This window comes from Neoarius graeffei, chromosome 15 (assembly GCF_027579695.1).
Source record: "Neoarius graeffei isolate fNeoGra1 chromosome 15, fNeoGra1.pri, whole genome shotgun sequence".
Classification (NCBI taxonomy): Eukaryota; Metazoa; Chordata; class Actinopteri; order Siluriformes; family Ariidae; genus Neoarius; species Neoarius graeffei.
Genome location: NC_083583.1, coordinates 26,825,186 through 26,848,133, shown reverse-complemented (window position 1 = coordinate 26,848,133; position 22,948 = coordinate 26,825,186). Strand labels below are relative to the sequence as shown.

Here is a 22,948-nt window from a genome sequence, read left to right as displayed (position 1 = left end):
ATTCAATTACGTTTTCGGTTTTAGTAACCTTATATCATGACTCGTATTGGCAACTAATTGCAATTAAATATTATACTTATCAGCTGATTCGGTTTTTAGCTATGTTGAATTTAGTTTGTTTGGTCCACAGCAGGCGTCGCTTATCCACACGATCTTCACGAGACTTGTGTGAGACTTCGACACGTCAAGTGTCAGCACCGCCATTTTGAAAACTGTTTTCCAAATGAAATATTGCATAAAAACGAGTTTAAATGACGATTACTGCCTACTTTTTTCAAACTTTCCTGATTGCTATCAAAACAAACAAAACTACTGGCTTGATTACATCAGCATTCGAAAGAGGGCGCGCGTGTCTTTTGACAACGTTGGCAGATGTTGGTCACTTTGATTTCCGCTGTACGTTTTACTTCCGTCCTACGATGTCTCACACAGGTCTCAACGAATCTCGTTTACGGCCTTTGCTTTGACATATGGACTGATATATTACATAGCGTATTTCAAACACTCATAACTTGCTACAGCAGTGACAAAATAGCTATCAAAAATGCATTCCTATATTTAATAAAATGAGATAAATAGAATTTTGATTAAAAAAATTTGCCTTCAGTTCTCCTTTAATGAGGACACATTATACAAAAGTCCCTTTTTCAGTGGTAGTGCACATACATTTGAGTATCTGGTGTGCCTTTCAACCCACAAACTCTGAAATAAGACACCCAGTCAGTTTCTTTTGGGTCACCTATTTCAGAAAATATGAGCGTCAACAAGCCGTTCAGATTTGCCTCCTCTTTCTATGTCACAAGAGGAGCTCATTAGAATTATCCCACCCCCTCATGGCTTGAGAACTCCCCTTACAAGCGAACACTCATGAGGAAAGTGCTACCTGATTGGCCGGTTGAAGAAAGGGGTGGGGTGAGCAGTGACTCATCATTTAAAGGAACAGGTACTCAAATCAGCCATTTTGAAACGGTGTCAGAAGTATGTTATAGGGCTTTATTCTTGTGGAATTTTGACTGAAGCGTGTCAGATAATTGATTAAGCCCTCCAGGAACTGTGTCAACAGATGGAAAAGGGTTATAGGAGGTCACCTTTAAAACTATTTTAAAATGAGTTTATGAGTGTGGAAAACATACATAAAGGATAAATATTTCTTTAATTTTGAATTGAGACTAATGGGTAATATTGTAATGCAGCAAAGCCCCTTTTCTTTTTTTTAAGCTTATCATAAGCCAGGGAACTTCAGCTTTTTTTTTTTTTTTTTTAAGATTTTTTTTGGGCTTTTTTCACTTTTATTGGATAGGACAGCATAGAGACAGGAAATGAGTGGGAGAGAGAGATGGGGAGGGATCGGGAAATGACCTCGGAATCGAACCCGGGTCCCCGGATTTATGGTATGGTGGCTTATCCACCTGAGCCACGACGCCCCTAGAACTTCAGCTTTTAAGGGTCTGTAATGGACCAGAGAGCTTCAGCCGGTACCTTAAGCAAAACTTTTATCACTGCTACCTTTTAAAGTGATTGAATTGAATGATAATTTACATTAAAGTTCCCTTAAATGGCATTAGGTAACATGGGCAAATCATGTTTCAGCATTTGTCTCATCTCATTATCTCTAGCCGCTTTATCCTGTTCTACAGGGTCGCAGGCAAGCTGGAGCCTATCCCAGCTGACTACGGGCGAAAGGCAGGGTACACCCTGGACAAGTCGCCAGGTCATCACAGGGCGACACAGACAACCATTCACACTCACACCTACGGTCAATTTAGAGTCACCAGTTTGTCTTTGGACTGTGGGGGAAACCGGAGCACCCGGAGGAAACCCACGCGGACACGGGGAGAACATGCAAACTCTGCACAGAAAGGCCCTCGCCGGCCACGGGGCTCGAACCCGGACCTTCTTGCTGTGAGGCGACAGCGCTAACCACTACACCACCGTGCCGCCCACAGTAAGAAATATTAGTTATGGAAACCTTTTTGGTAAAGAATTACCAAAGGAATTTTGCCATACTTGCAAGTTGACATTGTAAGTATATAAACACACAAAGTGGTGCTTGAAAGTTTGTGAACCCTTTAGAATTTTCTATATTTCTGCATAAATATGACCTAAAACATCATCAGATTTTCACACAAGTCCTAAAAGTAGATAAAGAGAACCCAGTTAAACAAACGAGACAAAAATATTATACTTGGTCATTTATTGGTCACAAGTCGTTCTACCAAAGAATGGTTAAAGAAGAATAAAGTTAATATTTTGGAATGGCCAAGTTAAAGTCCTGACCTGAATCCAGTCGAAATGTTGTGGAAGGACCTGAAGTGAAGTGAGCAGTTCATGTGAGGAAACCCACCAACATCCCAGAGTTGAAGCTGTTCTGTACGGAGGAATGGGCTAAAATTCCTCCAAGCCGGTGTGCAGGACTGATCAACAGTTACCGCAAACGTTTAGTTGCAGTTATTGCTGCACAAGGGGCTCACACCAGATACTGAAAGCAAAGGTTCACATACTTTTGCCACTCACAGATTTGTAATATTGGATCATTTTCCTCAATAAATAAATGATCAAGTATAATATTTTTTGTCTCATTTGTTTAACTGGGTTCTCCTTATCTACTTTTAGGACTTGTGTGAAAATCTGATGTTGTTTTAGGTCACATTTATGCAGAAATATAGAAAATTATAAAGGGTTCACAAACTTTCAAGCACCACTGTGTGTATATATAATTTATTTTAATATATAAGCCATTTCTGTCTAACATTTAAATATGAGTGCTCAGGGCTTTTTTTTTTTCCAAAATGATTTCTAGGAATGCTGAAAACATTCCTGTAAGCAGGGTTTTAAACTGGGGTTCACACTTCAGTGAGTTAAACACTGACTAATTTGTTCCCATAATATGATCCACAGAGTATACGTCCTGAAACAGCACAGGAAGAGCAGTGCCAGGCTCGAAGAGCTACACTCCATGTTCAGACGACGACATGGGGGAATAGTTCATCTCTGCAGGGCCAACAGTTCCGTTCATGACATCTAGTATCAGCAGCTCCACTACAAGAACACTGGAAAAGTTAAATAATGCCATTGGGTGTACTTTTTATACGAGTATGATATACAGTGTACCATGCAATCTTACTATTTGATCCTGATTGGATCCAAATGATAAATTACTTTAATTATATCAGAATGCAACGATCTGTAATTTCTTTTTGACCTATATTCAACTGAATACAGTACAAAGACAAGATACTTAGTGTTCAAACTGATCAACTTTGTTTTTCGCTACACATGTTGTGACAGGGACATGCTTACAACTGCGTTACGTCACCTTTTATTTTAGCAACACTGAGTAAGCTTCTGGGAACTGAGGATGTGAATTTTGAACATGCAATTCTTCCCATTCTTGTTTGATATACGATTTCAGTTGCTCAACAGTCTGGGGTCTACTTTATTGTATTTAGCACTTCATAATACCGTACACATTTTCAATGAAAGGCAGGCAGGTGTCCCAACTTTTTCTGGAATCAGGGTTACATACTTTATATTATATATGAACACAAATCAGTAGAATACATTTCAATAGTACAGACAATCATTGATATGGTCGACTTTTCTGTGAAGACATTCTCCAGTGTCAAAGCTTTGTAATAGTCAAAGGTAAAGCTTTAACATTAAGTTTTCAGACACAGGAAAGTATTCAAGACAGGAGTTTATGGTTTTCTGGAAAATGACCAACTGGATTTTCTTTTCTAAAATACCATCAACATTATTATTATTATTATTAACATTGAAGCTGACTTAGATCAAGACAATCAAAAATTAGGTGTGGAGGCAAGTAGCAAGGCAAAACGGTTGTATGCCAAACCAATGGAATATATTTAGGTCAACTGAATACAATGCCCCCCACCTGAATTCAATTTAAAATGTCAGGACTTAAACTGCGAGATGAAATGCTAGGATGGTGTATATATAAAGTCAGTCAAATCGGACATTTATACAGAGCTTCACTGAGAATTTGCTTAATGGACGATCCATGTTACATCAGTGGCTCCAGCATGCCTTTATGCATGCAAGTATATCATCAGTTATATCCCTGCTTAGTTTCCTGTGGCCACAGTGGTTTACGGCAGTTGATTTCTCCATTTTTCTCTCATTTTAAAATACCACAAGTACTTCAACCCTGAAACAGATCTTGAGAATCTTAACTCATAGCTTTAATATACACTGTAGCCAAAAGCATGTGGACACCTGACCATCACACCAGTAAATGCTTTTTGAACATCCTATTCCAGATGTAGTCCCCCTTTACTGTTATAAAATCACTTGGTTGACCTCGGCCACGGGCCTGCAGGCGCCCCGTCAAACTTGGGGTTGACCTCCCGTCACTCACCTAGGAGCAATTTAGAGCTGCCAAGCCACCTCCTGGTATGTTTTCTGGGAAGTAGGAGGAGACCAGAGAACCCGGAGGAAACCCACACTGATCTTAACCTGAAAAGAATCAAACTAGGGACTCTACCCTTAAATAATTTGGAGTACTAAGCAAGTAGTGAAGGTTCTGGACTGTAGACCAGAAGATGGACTTTAAACCACAGCATTGCCAAAAACTACAACACCCTCCTCTGTGCACCATTTTACCGTCTGGTTCAACCTAGCAGCTTGAAGTTGCTTCAGTATGCCTCTATACTCAGACTCCAAAGGTTCTCGGTAGAATAATAATGGGTTTTCTGTTCAGTTTTCCATGAATGCTCCAACTCTACTATTAACAGCAAAACAAACCCAGACAAATGAAAGGAGGGTGGCAACCGTTTATGAAAGGACAAAAGCACCAGCATGGGCTCTGACCAAAAAAAAAAAAAGCCAAACCCAAAAATCAACAGCTCAGGCTGACATATTTTATGATTTGCAAACTCTTAAGATCATATTATGAAGTGGTGGAAATTAAACAATACAGCAGTTTACCAAATCCAAACAAAAACAGATTTTCCAGGCTTTGATGGGATTCTCAAACATGATACTGCCCTGAACGGTGCACACACTCCCACTGCCAGTCCACTGATGTCATTTCCAGCATGTCATGTTCTTGGTTTCGAACTTGAACAAGTAATACATCAGGAAAGTAGAACCATGGGACGAGAATCAACACCACAGATTCTCTACTCTTCATTCTGCTCACAATGAAGCTGGCTAATTAATAAATAAATAAAAATATTTTAAATAAAAGGAGTAGCCAAATCAGCAACAAGTCACCATATTTCACACCACCACAAAGCTGTTGCGTAATAACTAACTGTGACTGAAAGACAATCCAAGCAGTGACAGTTTCAAAGGATGGGATCGTCCAAAACAGTACTTTTTTATTAACTACATAAAGATAAAATGGTGGAATAATTCTGAAGCCATAAGGATTTTATAAAGCGGTTTGGCACCAAAGAAAATTAGATAACTAGAACCAGTTATGAAATGTCTGAATGTTCCCATGCCTGAAGGATATGCTGATTTTCTTATTACAGCACTCTCCATTATGGTTTATACCACAAATTTGGCAGTGATGAATTCATCACCACCAGGGATGAATAATTTATTAGGATAAAATTAGCTCATGTTTAAAGTCTTTATTTTTCTGTAAAGCTGCTTCATGACTATGTCTGTTAAGCGCTATGCAAATAAAATAAATTAATTTGTTTAATTAAAGAAATGCACTGTACTATTATCCATTCATAATCTTACTAAAATGTTTATTGCAAAACCAAAATTTTCATTCAATACAACAGGTTGCTGATTAGATTTAATGTTGAGTTTCATTAAAAATGTTATGAAAGTTCATGAAAGCAAGTTAGCTCAAGTTGGGACTTTTATTCTAGCAGCTAAACAGTTAATTCTTCATAAACCTCTCTTTTCGTCTCTTCAAATAAACAAACACAAAAAACACCAACTTGTCCTGTTTCTCAGAAATTAAGCACAAAGCTCTGCCTCCTGAAGGATTTTGCCTAAAGACCGTTACAAAGCGATGGCACTGGGTTCTCCTTTCAGAAACGTTAAGCTTCTTTTCCTAGAAAACGTTCATAATCAATTACACTTTTTTTTTTTTTGGGGGGGGGGAAATTTATTGGTCATAAAAGTACATAAAACTTTCTAGATTAACAGCTCAAGTACATAACTTCTCATCTCATTATCTGTAGCTGCTTTATCCTGTTCTACAGGGTCGCAGGCAAGCTGGAGCCTATCCCAGCTGACTATGGGCGAAAGGCGGGGTACACCCTGGACAAGTCGCCAGGTCATCACAGGGCTGACACATAGACAAAGACAACCATTCACACTCACACCTACGGTCAATTTAGAGTCACCAGTTAACCTAACCTGCATGTCTTTGGACTGTGGGGGAAACCGGAGCACCCGGAGGAAACCCACGCAGACACGGGGAGAACATGCAAACTCCACACAGAAAGGCCCTCGCCGGCTATGGGGCTCGAACCTGGACCTTCTTGCTGTGAGGCGACAGCACTAACCACTACACCACCGTGCCGCCCAAGTACATAACTTAAGCTGTTAACCCTTTGGTGACTGACCCCTTGAAAATGGTTCCTCCAGGAACCATGACGTTTCAGTTGTCAAGACAATGGAAAAACTAAAATACAAATACAAGAGCATTTTGTTTTGTGCACAAGAGCATTGTGACGTATCTTTCTGTTTTTGTATTTTAGTTTTTCCGTTGTCTTGACAACTGAAACGTCATCGTTCCTGGAGGAACCATTTTCAAGGGGTCAGTCACCAAAGGGTTAATCTAGAAATGACATTTTCATCAAGAACTACTATCAGAGCTGCTGTGATAGAACATTAAATCAACAGCATCTGACTAATCAGAAGTCTGTCATGCGGTATAAATCGAGGCAGTGTATTGTTCAACACTGCCACACGATTTTCCACATTTGAAACATTTTATATGCAAACCACGCTGAATGGAGAAATTTCACCATTCTTCCAGACCGTTTCCAAATCTGAAGCGTGCAAATTATGGCCAACTCCAAGCCTATGAAGAGAGATTGAAGGTTTTGTGAAAATGAGGATTGTCACACATTAAAGAACCCTTTTTCCTATTTGCTTGGCATGCTTGCTGCTTAGCACTGCCTTTCTAACAGGCTACTGGCAAGTGTTCCTTGTTGGCAGTCGTTTAAAAGTGCAAGCCCTGTGAAATCATCTAATTAGGGCTCTTGATCAAGAATCCCTTGGTCAATTCTCTTCATGTAACGGGCTTTTTACAGGAATCTCGCGCTGTCATTACTGAGCTAGATCTCAGACAGCAGGGTCTGAAAGATTTGAACAGACGTACAATTTAAAAGAACGACTCCTGCAAAAATAAGTTTACACACAAAATTCTCTAAGCCTAATTTTAGTAAAAAGAGCCAAAACATGGTGCCTGAAGTTAGCTTTAGTCCTGACTTGAGCTCAAGGCTAATTTGGGGAACAAGTTAGAAAAGCTTAGCCTACAGTTAAACATTATGTTCACTGAAGCAGACTAAAACAAAGTCTCGACTGATTGGGTATAACTAATCAGTTAATTTTATATATAAAATACACTGAGTGCAGAATTATTAGGCAAGTGAGTATTTTGACCACAACATCCTTTTAATGCATGTTGTCCCACTCCAAGCTGTTTAGGCTTGAAAGCCTACTACCAATTAAGTATATCAGGTGCTGTGCATCTGTGTAATGAGAGGGGGTGTGGTCTAATGACATCAACACCCTATATCAGGTGTGCATAATTATTAGGCAACCTCTTTTCCTCTGGCAAAATGGGTCAGAAGAGAGATCTGACAGACTTTGAAAAGTCTAAAATTGTGAGATGTCTTGCAGACGGATGCAGCACTCTTGAAATTGTGAAGATGTTGAAACGTGATCACCGAACAATCAAGCGTTTCATTGCAAATAGTCAACAGGGTCGAAAGAAGCGTGTGGGGAAAAAAAAGGCGCAAAATAACTGCACATGATCTGCGGAAAATCAAGCGTGAAGCTAACAAGCAGCCATTAGCATCCAGTTCTGCCACATTCCAGAGTTGCAACATTCCTGGAGTGTCAAAGAGTACAAGGTGTGCAATACTGAGGGACATGGCCAAGGTAAGGAAGGCTGAAAAACGACCACCACTGAGTAAGGCACACAAGATAAAACGTCAAGACTGGGCCAAGAAATATCTTAAGACTGATTTTTCTAAGGTGCTGTGGTCTGATGAGATGAGAGTGACTCTTGATGGGCCAGATGGATGGGCCTGTGGCTGGATCAGTAATGGGCACAGAGCTCCACTCCGACTCAGACGCCAGCAAGGTGGAGGTGGAGTACTGCTATGGGCTGGTATCATCAAAGACAAGCTTGTTGGACCTTTTCGAGTTGAGGATGGACCCAAACTCAACTCCCAGACCTACTGCCAGTTCCTGGAAGAAACCTTCTTCAAGCAGTGGTATAGGAAAAAGTCAGCATCTTTCAAGAACATGATTTTCATGCAGGATAACGCTCCATCTCATGCGTCCAAATACTCCACTGCGTGGCTAGCCAGTAAAGGTCTGAAAGGTGAAAAAATAATGACATGGCCCCCTTGTTCACTTGACCTAAACCCCATAGAGAACCTGTGGTCCATTATAAAACGTGAGGTCTACAAAGAGGGAAAACAGTACGCCTCTCTGAACAGCGTCTGGGAGGCCGTGGTTGCTGCTGCACACAATGTTGGTCGTGAACAGATAAAGAAATTGACAATCTATGGATGGAAGGCTTTTGAGTGTCCTCATGAAGAAGGGTGGCTATATTGGTCACTGATTTGTTTTTTGTTTTGTGTTTGAATGTCAGATATGTTTATTTGCAAATCTGGAGTTGTCATATCAGTGTACCTGGTGAAAATAAGTGAAATGGCTACATATTTGTTTTTTATTAAGTTGCCTAATAATTCTGCACAGTGAAAGTTACCTGAACACATACATATTCTCCTAAAATGGCCAAAACTAAAAACGCCCCACTCTAACTTCCATACATATTCAGCTTTGATATTTATGAGTCTTTTTGTTTGATTGAGAACATAGTTGTTGTTCAATAATAAAACTAATCCTCAAAAATACAACTTGCCTAATAATTCTGCACTCCGTGTAAAGTGTATTGGGGCGGCACGGTGGTGTAGTGGTTAGCACTGTCGCCTCACAGCAAGAAGGTCCTGGGTTCGAGCCCCGTGGCCGGCGAGGGTCTTTCTGTGTGGAGTTTGTATGTTCTCCCCGTGTCCACGTGGGTTTCCTCCGGGTGCTCCGGTTTCCCCCACAGTCCAAAGACATGCAGGTTAGGTTAACTGGTGACTAAATTGACCATAGGTGTGAATGTGAATGGTTGTCTATGTGTCAGCCCTGTGATGACCTGGTGACTTGTCCAGGGTGTACCCCGCCTTTCGCCCGTAGTCAGCTGGGATAGGCTCCAGCTTGCCTGCGACCCTGTAGAACAGGATAAAGCGGCTACAGATAATGAGATGAGAAAGTGTATTAGCTCACGCATTGGACAAAAATGCTTCAGTGTGCTGCTCAGTCTCTCGTTTTGTTCATCCATTTAGCCTAAAAGCTGCAGTTAACATAATAACATGGAGCTAGTTTTCTAAAATCACGTGCATTAACGAACCAGGGGAAAACAATTCTATGATTGACATTTTCAAAGAAAGTTTCTGATAACCATGTGATATGTGCGCCACCTCAACAACAAACAGCACCTAAGGCGTGTCGCACCATTGTGAAGGGCATTTTGCTTAATCATAGCCTACATAACACTACGGCCAAAGGTTTTCAGACACCTAACCATCACATCCATCCATGTGTAGTTCTTCCCTAAACTGTTGCTACAAAGTTGGAAGCACACGACTGTACAAGACGTCTGATGCTACAGTCTACCAAATTTCCTTCACTGGAACTAAAGGGCCCAAACATATTCCAGCATGACAATGCCCCTGTGCACAAAGCAAGCTCCATGAAGATATGGCTTGCTAAATCTAGAGCAGAAGCTTGCAAGTTCTGACTCGTTGCCCGACATCACTAATGCCTTTGTGGCCTAAATCAGGGGTGTCCAAACTGATCCATAAAGGGCCGTGTGGCTGCAGGTTTTCATTCCAGCCATGCAGCAGCACACCTGACTTGGCTCATTCAATCAACTGAACTGTCTCCACACAGTCAAATACTTGCAGCCACACCCACCCTTGATTAAAGGGTGGGTGTGTCAGTTGATTGAATGAGCCAAATCAGGTGTGCTGCTGCATGGCTGGAACGAAAACCTGCAGCCACACGGCCCTTTATGGATCAGTTTGGACACCCCTGGCCTAAATGGACAAATCTCCACCGTCATGGTCCAAAATCTTCTTGCCTTCCCAGAAGAGCGGCTGTTGTAATAAACAGCAGAGGAGGACCACAGCTGGAATGGGATATTCAACAAGCACATGGGTGTGATGGTCAGGTGTCCACAAAATTGCCATATAAAATGTACCAAATGAAAAATTTGTTTTGCGAAGACAGGTTGTTGAGTTTATAGTTGCTCAGCAGATAAGCATGTGCAACCCCCCCACCAGCCGATATCTACTTGCTCCAGGCCCTTGAGCTATTGAATTTTCCATCCCTGAAAAATATTACTTTAAAAGCTGTATACACCTGACACACCGTTACATAGGTTTTAAACAAAGCACAAAGACAACATTTAACAAACTTTTTTTTTCCCCATTTATTAATATATAACCTTTTCCCAGTGGGATGTGAGGCTAAACAAACAGAAGTACAAAATAACCCCCAGAAAGATGGTGTGTCAAACAGTGAGGAAGAGCAGTCCATGTGTCCCATAGGTGAGGTGGTTGGCAACATCCCCCACCTCCACACAGCATAGCTCCACCATGGAGAAATGATTGATCAAGGTCCTGCAAATTGCTTTACAATGTTAAAGGTGTAACAAGAGAAAAAAGTAAAAAACAAACAAAAAAAGCTGCACAGATTTGGTAAGACGTTTCGTAGAAATAAAAAAAAAAAAAAAACAAACAAACACCAAATCTGATTTTTTTTTTCCTACATAAAAGGTCATAAGTTGCAGGAGCATTGTAAATAATCCAACTGTCAGTACCTCATTCCTAATGTTCATGACTGTGCTACCGCCTGCATACACACCCACACGTGTACACCCACACACAAACACCTACAGCAACTGTGCAAAAAAAAAAAAAAATCTTTGGTAACCAAATTAATGGAGTAACAAAAACAACTCGATGATCAGGCTGGATCGATCGAATACAATCTAACACAACAGCAGTCTGATAACGCTACAAAAGACTGCATGAATCAATAAATTAGACAGCGGGAATGAGTTGGAAGTCAAAACCTAGATCCAGCAGTTCTATTCACACAAGTCAAAATTCATGAAATAAACAAAACAGAACAGTGTCATTACAGAAAAAAAAAAAAATATCGGGATCAACAGAAATGCAGACAGGTTTTATGGCCCTTAATTGCAATAATTTAGTTATTTTGTCAGCTTTTCTGACAAACGGGTTTGTGAGGCTTCCTGTAAACATTCACAAATAATACATTAAATTGTTCCTCAACACCACGTTTGCACATCTGAAGTCAGACCCTCATGAAAGAGTCTCTCCACTCGCTCGCTCTCACACACACACACACACACACACACACACACAGATGTGCACATCACTGAGGTACACAGTACACTTGGCGTCCTCACATGAGGTGCCATAAATACAATGCTGTTTTTTGGGGTTTGTGAAACAAAACACGTTAAAGTGTTCCAACAGTTGGGGGTCCGTTTTATAACCAATTTCTGGCACTGTTAAGGTCCTTGTTCTTTTTTTTGTATACTTTTTTATAAAGAGTTATTTCAAAATATAACCACAGAAGTCCTTTTTATGAAAAAATAAATTAGGTAGCTGAAAACACCATAAAGAGGAAGACAGGCAGGTCGAGGTCCTTGCTTGCAGGGCCTATGCTGTCCTCATTGAGCCATTGTTTGAACTAGAGATCCTTCGGAAGCCATGGTCATTCTTCTCCAGCCACAGTTCAGCCAGCTGCTGTGTTGAACCATGGGATGAGGCTTTGGAACCCAGGCACATCTTGTACTGTTTGGGATCCAAGTTGGGGTCACATATGACAGGGTGATGTACATGCACTATGCCAGTGTCTGTGCTCCTGAACAGTTTAATCCCTGACTGGACAAATTTGTTAAAGAGGTCCACATCTTCCATTCCCCACCCTTGGATGGAGACGTCAAAGCCACCCGCTTTAACCAGGTCACCTTTGTACACGCAGACGATGCCGAAGCCAAAGTGTCTCCACAAGCCTGTTTTGGACGTGAACACATAGTGGTTGTTGCTCGGTACTTTTCCCGCATAGACAACCTTTGGATCATATTGGCTAAAGATGATCGGAAAGTAGGTCTGTTCCCCGAATATGGTATTTGCACGACAACGCTTGAGGAATTCGGCTGTGAATAGCAAGTCCACGTCACAGTAGAAGAGCAAAGAGTCGTTGCTGAAATGGGCGGAGCCGACCTCCAGGGCAAGGGCGCGGGAGAAGGGGCCGGATACGGGCTCGATCTCCATGTCTGCTTTGGGATACTTCAAACGATACTCTCGCATCAGCTCGATCTGCTTCACACGCTCAGTGTTGTTGTCGGTGTTAAAGAGAAGAATCAGCAGGCGGACGTTCTGGTTTGGAATGAGGCAGATCTTCTCAAAGTTGGCCATAAAGCGTACAAATATCTCGTAACGTCCCGCCAGCGGCACGAGGATGTTGACCTTCTTCTCTTTGGGTTCTTGCTTGTCTGAGCCGGAGCCGCTAAGCTTGAAAGGCACAAACTTCTTCAGGGAGCTGGAGAGGAAAGACAGCGAGTCCGATCCCTGGTTGATCCTCGCAGCCAGTGCTTGAGCATCCATCTCGTCCTCTTCCAAGAAGTGGATCTTACTGAAGGTCTGCTGAAGATAAGCGTGTCTCCTGACAGGTACTGTCATGGTCTTCCCTTTGTGCTTTTTGTAAAGTAGCAACAGGTCAAGCACATATTCAGCTCCATACATCGGGTTAACCCTCCGGTAGCCATACTGAACCTCTTTGAAGTCGATGACTCTCCCTCGTGTCTTCGCATTGGCATTAATCATTTCCATAACCTGCATGATGATGTCGTCCAGTGCCATTTTCTGGGAGGAGTCCATGCCACGACGTGGGGGCTGCCCATCCAAGGCAGAGAAAATGTACTTCCCAGTAAGGAACTCCCACTCGAGCACCTCTTCCCGCTGGCGTGGGTGAAACCGCATGAACGACGGAGGTATACCAAGCTGCATGTCCTCCTTGTGCACTTCCGTGTTGCCATATCGGCTCATCTGCACAATCTCGCGGTGAAGCTGAATGGTGCGGTGGCGAAGTTCAGCAATTTTGCGGCTCAGCATGTAGCTGTGCAACCGATACTGATAAGGTGGGTTCTTGTTGGGATGGAGTGTGATGGCTCTGTGGATCTTACTGTTGTGCAAATCCCGGATGTAGCCCTTTTTATTTGGCTCGTAGTTTTCATAAAACAGCTGCTGCATCTGAAAAAGAAGAAAAAAATTATTAGTTCAACATATGCTTAAAAATAAATAAATAAATAAATAAAGGTCATGTCTTATTTAATTGAATGGCTGTTATTCCTGAATTAATTTATCCATCAAATACAAAGGAAAAAAAAAAGTCACTGCTGGAAGTAATTAGTGGTGGAAAACAAATGGAACTTAGCTGCAAAAAAAAAAAGCTCAAATAAGAACAAAAGGTCTGTAGGAAAAGGAGTAAATCTCCAATGTGATTGTGAAAAAGACTTTTGATGAAATGTGACAAATTGCGTCACAATCAATAAAAATAAAGCTCAGTCATACTCCACCAATTACTCCTAAAATACATGAAACTCCATTAAACAAAGACTTGGACATCACCAGACTCCAAGTCTGAAACTGACAATTCACCATCCTAATTAAAATGCTCCATGTGAAATCTTAATCTTCAGAAAAGTCTGGAGCTTTATATAACACAAAAGGGCTACTGCTCCCCCCCTCCACACTGAACCAGTTTCATCAGTGTCTCCTGAAGAAAGTTACAGCACAATCTGTAAAAGAAAGGGAAGCGCGGACTCCAGCGGTGCTCTCAAATCCAATGCCTACTGACTATGCCAGAAAGGGATCAAGCTTTAAGCTAAACGGCGCCAGAACGCTAGGTCAAAGGCCTCCAACTGGGACCCTGAGCAGCAGGTAATAGCAATCTGGCTCATGCTACTGGGAGGCAATGGGAGGCCCTCCAATTAACCGACCTCTCTGGTTGCTTCCTTAATTACTGTGACATGGCTCATAATTGACCTGCATGAATGCAGATATGAGGGATTGGGTAACTTTCCAATATTAAGCTTATTTACTCAAAAATGTTCTAATACCTACAGCCAACAATCATGCAATACTACGTGGCATAAGCCTACTGTACTTTGAAGCATAAATTAACAGACAAAACCGAATGAAAGGCTGAGACCAGTGTGACTGTGCTCTGCAAAAATATTAAAAGGGAGGAACCACAGCATCTTCCTACAAGTAACCTAATAAAACATCTTAAATAGAAAACGCAGCATGAGGAATTCTCTGCTTGCAGCACAATGCTGCAACAAATGCTGGCTTCTGATCCCCCCCCCATTGTTCACCAAAAAGTCAAATAGTAAGAGCTGGGTATGTGAAACTAACAGCTCTTACAGAGTAGGTTCTTGATTATCAGCCAGTATACAAGTCTAATAGCATAAACACCTTCCATGGCCACTATGGAAACCAGAGAAACATGGAGCCAAATACAAAGGTGTTGTGATGTCCATAAATTGCTTTATGCTAACGTTTTTTGGCATCAATATTGACAAGAACCAAAACCACCACCACACATGCATGCATATGCATCTTTGTACACATGATGTCCAAGCCATCAACACACATGCCCTACCAGTCATCAGATACCCAGCTGGAATAGTTAGCTGGCCACAAGAGGAGGAGATAGAGATGGCTTTTATCAAGACATGAAAAGTCCTTACAATGCATGGAGGGTTCCACCTGAAGTCCAGCACCCAAAGACTCTACAAGCCATGGAAACGGAAGGGCGAGGATCAGAACCACAAGGAAACAATGAGCATCCACAAATGCATCAGAAAGATGGCCCCCCAGGATGAACCAGTAAGTGTGCCTCAGGCAGCAGAAGACAGAGGGTAATAAATAAATAAAAATCATAGAAGACTAAGCCCCTCCATGGGATGCATCACCAGCAGATAGACAAAATGGGTGACATCAAGAAGTCCTACCAGTGGCTAGAGAAGGCTGGACTGAAGAACAGCACAGGTTTTGATCAGGGCAGCACAAGAACAGGCCCCAAAAATGAGGTCCATAGAGACCCATGTCCACCACAGTAGACAGAACCCAAGGTGCAGGATGTGCAAACATGCCCCCAAGACAGTCCAGCACATAGATGCAGGGTGCAAGATGCAAACTGGGACAGCATACACAGAGAGGCATAACCAAGTGGCTGGGACAGCGTACAGGAACATCTGTGCTGAGTATGGACTAGAAGTCCCCAAGTGCCTACAGAACATACCATCAAAAGTGGTTGAGAACAGAGCAACAAAAGATCCTGTGGGACTTGATGTTCCAGACTGACCCGCAGGCACTGGCTAACCAACAAAGATATAGTAGTGGTAGAAAGGAGCAGAAGAGTGGAGCTGTGATGGATGTAGCAACCCCAAATGACACTAGCAGCACAAGAAGATTGAGAAGTACCAGGGACTGAAAGAATAACTGGAACAGAAAGTCCGAAGTGGTCCTAGTGGTGATCGGAACATTACGGGCTGTGACCCCTAAACTGGGAAAGTGGCTCCAACAGATTCCAGATACAACATCCAAAAGGTCACTGTCCAAGACGACTGCAGTCCTACAAACAGCCAAGATGCTGCACAGAACCCTTAAACTCCCGGATCTCAGCTTGAAGACGACACACCGCACAGAGTGAGAGAGAGGTAGGTGTATGCATGCATGCACACATTATTTACATCACAGCATTTAACGATGTACCCATGTGTACTCGTAATGTAATACCTTTGCTTGAATTTGGATCCTTTTTGATACTTTAATACTTAGGAATCCTATGGTCACCATAACCGTTTTATGAAAATATTTAAACTGTCACCTTTAGACAGCAGACATGTCCCTGCAATGAAAAACAATGATGTAATGGAAGGCTGTAAAATTGCTTTTCATCAGAAGAGAATTAATTCACAGGCACTTCAATAACATCAGCAATAAATATCCCTGGGCCTAACATAATATATTACAGCTAGACAAAGCCATTTAATCGCCACAGATGAAGTGAAAAATCACTGGGCGGGGGGGACGACGACGACGACACACACACACACACACACACACAGCATTAGTCTTTTAGGCCGCGTTACGCTGCATTAGAGTCTTTCAGTTTATTGACACAGAAGCCAAGGAAAGATGCCAAAGTATCAGCAATATTTTCAAAACACACACAATCTTTAATTGGAATATGAAGTAATTTACTGGGTAAATCTGTACACTTTGGCACAGCAACCTGATAAAGTGGGTTATAAAAGGTCGTTTTATTCCTCTGTTTACTTCAGGCTTTTGCAGCAGGAGATGTTGGCATCTTTTAAGACAGATTTTCTGAAGAGAATTTAGACTCCTCCAGAACATCTTGTTCTTTTTGCTGATGGGTTTTGGTCCGATAATGGCCGCATCCAAACTCAAAATGGCTGAAGTTCTGCAAATGAAGTTTAAAAAAAAAAAAAAAAAAAAAAAAAAGGGGGGGATGTGGTCCAGGTTAGGGTTCAGGCAGGGAGGAAGTCGTTCAGGTTCTGTTGTATTATCCTTATCTAAAGCAGCAAAGAAGCTAAGCTAACTATAACGTGCCAGTTGAATAAGGCATTTTGGTAAAATAAGACAGAGCATGGGAACACAGAAAAGGAATTCATTTGCAGTAGTCGTTCATTTCCTTCCAGATTTATTGAGGTAAATGTTAAGCCTTAGTAACCACTACAGCCAATACCAACAATTTTTACTAAAATGAACATTTTTACTACTTACACCACACACGGGTAAATAATTTCCTTACGTTTGACCTACTCAGTGTATTCTCAAAACAATGTTGTAGTCGAGTCACTAAACCTCGAGTCCCCAGTGTTCAAGTCAGAGTCAAGTCCAAGAACAAAACTCCAACTGCACCATTTGACGGTGGCCATTGTAGCGCCAATAACATTAGCTGGTTCCTGGACATGACATATGAACAGATCAGTGTGCATTCTCTCTGTCAGGGACTGCAAAGTATTCTGTCAGAGATGGTTGGGAGACCGATGTAAATGCAGAAGGTGTGTTTATTAATACAAGTGAAGACAGGTAAACAATCCAGAACAGCAGGCAAAATCGTAAAACTGAAAACAGGCAACAGGTCGAGTGAGGCACAAACAAGCAGAATCAAAAACGAGAAACAGGAAATCAAGGATTAGGAAACAAGGCTCAGTAATACATCAACGCAACTCAATACTTCGCAAAGTGCGTTTTCACAGTTTTTAAATATAGCCGAGCTGATCACATCTTAATCCTGTGCAGGTGCGGGTCATTTACGGCACGTACGCAAGAGTCCGCCCGAGAGTCTCTGATGCATGCGCCGAAGTGCACAGGTGCGACACTCTTGCATGAAATTAGTACAAAAATTAATATGTTGATAAATCTCTTATGCCAAATTATTATGGCATGTTACCAAAAAAAAATAAATAAATAAAACAAAGTCCTAGTCTCCAATTTACAAGTCTGAATGCAGTTAAAGCACGAGACCGAGTCATCAGTGCTCAAGCCCAAGTCGAGCCACGAGTCCTTAAAATTAGGGCAGGAGACAGACTTGAGTCAGAGTCCTGGACTCGACTACTACAAGCCTGTCTCAAAATGTGGGAAAGTCTAATACACTCACTAGCCATTTTAATAGGATCACCAGGACCCCTGCTCATCCAAGCAAGTATCCACACAGCCAAATCATGCAGCAGCAGTATAATACATACAATCAGAGATACAGGTCAAACACTCAAGTAAACAAACACTCACAAAAATGGGGGGGGGGGGGGGGGGGGGGAGAATGATCTCGAAGACTTGGACCATGGCATGGCTGTTGGTGTCAAATGGTTTGAGAATTTCAGAAACCAAATGATCTGGGATTTTGACACAGTCTTGTGTGTTTCCCCACAATATATATATGTGTGTGTGTGTGTGTGTGGGGGGGGGGGGGGGGGGGGGGGGGGGGGGTGTGCAGCAGCAATTGTGCAGGTGGAAAAAGCCTCAACGATGAAAACAGGTCAGGGGACAATGGCCAGACTGAAAGTCTACAGTAACTCAAATAGCTACAACTGTGGAGAAGAGAAAAATCTCTCAAAAGCACGTGTACAAAACAAGAACGGGGATCTGAGGCTACAGTGGGCACAGGTAGCCTCCGATTCGTGTTTGGCTGACCGGAGAGGAACCTGAGATGGTCTCCTGCAGTTGTAGCCGATCCAGCTCAAGAGTCAGAACACTGCACTTTCCCCAGATGCTTTTCTGCTCAACACACTTGTAAAGACTTGAACAACCAGTTATCTAATCTGCACGAGCATTTCAATGCATTTTACTATTCAGAAGACTGTACTGTTGTAATGCCACATTAACAATAGCACTAGACCGAGTTTACAACACAAAGACCTCATATTCCAAACCCTGTAACTGGCTCGGTGATGGCAACATGTATGAACTAGATTTTGCGGAAATTTAACACGCTAACTAACTTTACATGGCATGCAAGTGATTAATTCAATAAGAAATATAGTTTCAAAGTAACAGTCCTTCCTGATGAGACACTGCAGTCCTCCAGCTATTACAAGTTAGTGTCAACAAATTTAGGCAAGACAATAGTCCCAGTCATCAGCATGCATGTTCACCAGACAAAGCTGATTTGCTTTACTTCTCCCTCCTTTGGTTGGAAAGTACAAACATCAAAAGAACCCATAAAAAATTAAATACTTGAAAGAGCTTCTTGTTGAAAACCCCCCCATTATTATGTATATTCACTTTTCTCCAAATTATGTTCATGTGTAAGCTATAATTCTCTGTTCAGGCTTGCTACATGCTGCGTTTTAGATGCACATGTTAAACCTCGTGTATGCTATTTCAGTGCATGCACAAGGCTGTAATAAAGTCAGCACTCAGCAACAGGCAGGGCTGTGTCAAAAGTGGTCCTTCAGCAGCGCTGTGGCGTTGTACATCAGCCTGAAGGTCAAAAACACTGAGGCGATGAACCACGTTTTATCTAATACAGAAAGGGGAAAAAAAAACAAAACAAAAAAAACCCACCCCATCGCTGCCATTCAGGCAAGTTAATTGAAAAATGCCTGTTTAATGGGCTCCACTATAGCATAATGAGTGCTGTGTAGACAACACCCCTTGTGCTTGCTTAAGATTAGCAATTCCTGCCAAGATGCTGACCTTAAACAACAGTAAACTCACGAACGCTTCAGCCAATATTTATGGAACCAGAACACCAAGTCACAGAGGGAGGCCTACAGCAAGCAATAGCACTTTGGTTTATAACAATGACAAAATTGCACAATTATTGTACGTTCTGAGGAAAAACAGATGAGAAGTTAGGGATGTACCAAACATACCACCCCACACACACTTATAACCCAAGCTGTTGAATAGTTGATACTGATCAGGTGGTGTTAAGTCCATTTGTTAATGTACACAGAGTGAAGTCCAAAAAAGTCAAAGTCCCTCTCGCGCCAGAATCTGGTCTTCCCAGGCAGTCTCCTGTCCCAGTACTAACCAACTCCAAGGCATATGGGTGCGGCGCCAATCTCCATTTCGATAACCCTCAGCTTCTTACCTACGGAGCACTTGCATGTGATGTCACAGCCGATCCAGATTGTGACAGACGCCATCGTGTCGGTCAAACGCCATATTCCGCCTTCTACTTCTGGTTCTACTTCTGCTTTTACTTCTACCTTTTCTTCTGGAAAACCCTACTATATACAATTCTACTACAACGGCTGTGGCTACAAGCTCTCCCTACCTGTGCATGTTTATGTTTTTTGTGTGTATTTTTGCGTGTTGTTCGTCTGTACCGGACTTCAATATCCACTACAACCGTATGGACTTACTGGACATTGGTTTCCAGCAGAAAATGACGGTTTGTAGCGATTTCCATCGCATGCACAACATTCTGGACGAGAGAAAAAAAAAAAAAAACATTCCGGACGAGATGGCGAGACCAGCGGGGTCTCCGTGGATTGTTATTGGAAGCAAAGCGAAGGAGGCGGCGCCGGGAGTGGAAGCAAAAGCGAGGCTACAGGCAGAGCCGGCCTGTTGACTAAGCTCAGAAAACAGCTACTCAAACCTCCACTGCCAAGCCTCTACCTCTCCAACGCCAGATCCATGTAAACAACACGGACGATTTGGAATTACCTTATTCTATTCTATAATCGGCTGGTCAGTGCTATACTCAATACTTAAGTGACTTACCCATCCAATGAGGATTATTTTCTTGTTCACAAGATGCCACATCTGAGTCGCTGACAAATCCTGAATTTCTGTACAGAAAACTGTCCAGAGATTTATAAGCACGCAGTGCTTCACCACTGAACAGCGAGGGAAAGTTAATGAGGTAATCATACACGTCCAGGTATTCTGCTGGCAGTTCAAAATCCGGTCGTGAAAACTCCGTCCGGAAAGCCATAAGGGTCACAAATCTGTAGATCGTTTATTTTAGACATATCTAGTTATCTGTTCATTAGAAAAATGAGCCGTGTAGTCCGTTGGTTGAAATTGATCCATTCTGTACACGAGTGCAGCAATATTCAGCTGTGTTTTTGACCGACAAGATGGGGGTTGTGTACTTTCCGGTCACATGACTGCAAGATCTCTATACAGCTAGGGTTACGGGGGGGGGGGGGGGGGGGGGGGGGGGGGGGGGGCACTAGTCCTCTGGTAACCGCAAGAGTTTGACTCCCCTCTTGCACCTGTATTGCAGCACGCCTTGCCAGATGGCAGTAGGTACCATTTTTATGATGGTCTTTGGTATGACCTGACCGCGAGAACTCGCGATCTCCCAGTCGAGAGGTGGACACACTAACCACTAGGCCAACTCACAGTTCACACAGGGTGGAAGCTCCAGATAAATAAATTACAATTAATGATATGGTTTCGGTGTTCTGTGAGATGATTTAAAAAAAAACATTGACCAAATACCATGGTACAAGAGAGAATACATTCCAGGACATGCTGTTATAGGAAAACATTCTACCTCAGGGTGGTGACGACAACACTGCTCTACATCAGGCCACAATAGTCCACTTTCCTTTAGCAGTACACCCAGATGTGACATTGTTCCACTCAGGTAACTGATAACATAGGATATTTTCATTGTTCTGCTGCTGTAACTGATAACTTGCAACATTGCCAACACATGGCAAAGAAAATCCCAGCATGTGAGAGCACACCACCCGAGTCAGGTTTTATGCAAGATAAAAACTAGTGTGTGAAATTATGGCTTTGTTGCCATTTCCTATCATGGGATCTATGAGGTTTGTCAGGGCAAAATAAATTGGACTGACCAGATGCAATGGGTTTCTTGAAGAAAATCAATGAACAAGGCTGATACTGGAGTCATTAATACAGTCACACAAGCACAATACCAATAACCTCAGTGAATAGCTTAAGCACAAATGATTTCACTTAATGTGTGAGGGATTACAGGGTTAAGGCTTTTCCCCCCATCCATTACCTTTTAGTTTGATACAATTTCACTGGGAAGCATAAATTGAAGAGCTAATGCCATCATTTGTACAATGGTTTTTAAAAAAGGCCAAAGAACAGATTTGGCATTTAGTGCTCCATTACAGCACAGCTGGGATCTGGAATGCAAATAGTCCCTTTCTCCAGTGGTTCTCATTTTTGTGCCCAGCTGCAACTTCCCAAAAGCTAAGGATTTCGCAACTCCTTTCCTCTCAACTGCCCCTAAAATCATACCACAGTAACCCTTGTTCCTCTGTGCAGGAGACATGGCTACAATGAAACCCTTTGGCTTTGTTATCCACTACTGCTATAAAAACATTACATTGCTACCTCTGCTGCCACTCCTGGCATGTTTGCAAGCCATCATATGGCACTGATTTCTAGAAATAACCCCCCCCAATAAATAAATAAATTTGTGGACACCTGACCATTGCACCCGTAAGTAGCTCTGGGTATTGGACAGGATTGCCTGGGACGCCTTTGTATTCTGTAGCATAACAGTTTCTCGAGAGCTAAGAAGCCCAAACCCATTCAGGCATGACAAAGCCCCTGTGCACAACGTCTGCTCCATGAAAACATGGTTGGCCAAGGCTGGAGTGGAAGAACTCAAGAGTTCTGCACAAAACCCACATCTCAACTCCACTGAACACCTTTGGAATGAACTGGAACGTCAATTGCAACCCAGAATTCCCCCACTCAACCTCACTAATGCTCTTGAGGATGAATGGGAATAAATCCCTACACCCACTATCCAAATTCTAGTGGAAAGTCTTCCCAAACGAGTGGCAGTTACTATAACCGGGGGGGGGGGGGGGGGGGGGGGGGGGGGGGGCGGCACACACATCAGGAATAGCATGTTAAAAAGCATATGCTGGTGTGATGGTCAGGTGTCCACATGCTCTTGGCATGTGGACGAGTATCATGGCTCAAGATACTCTCGTGGCTCAGATCAGGAGCCATTTCAGGGCTACAAAATACTTGTATTTTAAATGGTGAGAACTCAACTGAATTCGTCTACACTATGCATATAGTGCATCTATTTTGTGGCTAAGCAGCACTGCACTTTGCCTAGCGAGTTAGATGTTGGTTTT

At 42.4% G+C, this 22,948-nt stretch overlaps 1 protein-coding gene across 1 annotated transcript in view; it reads right to left on the bottom strand.

Moving 5' to 3' along the window:
• Positions 1–10,686: 10,686 nt before the first annotated feature.
• chsy1 (chondroitin sulfate synthase 1) overlaps positions 10,687–22,948 on the bottom strand; it is a 108,397-nt gene continuing 96,135 nt past the window's right edge. The window contains exon 3 of the mRNA XM_060941093.1: positions 10,687–13,568. Within this exon, the coding sequence (XP_060797076.1) occupies positions 11,973–13,568 (1,596 nt within the window). The 3' untranslated portion in view covers positions 10,687–11,972. The remainder of the gene's footprint in view (positions 13,569–22,948) is intronic.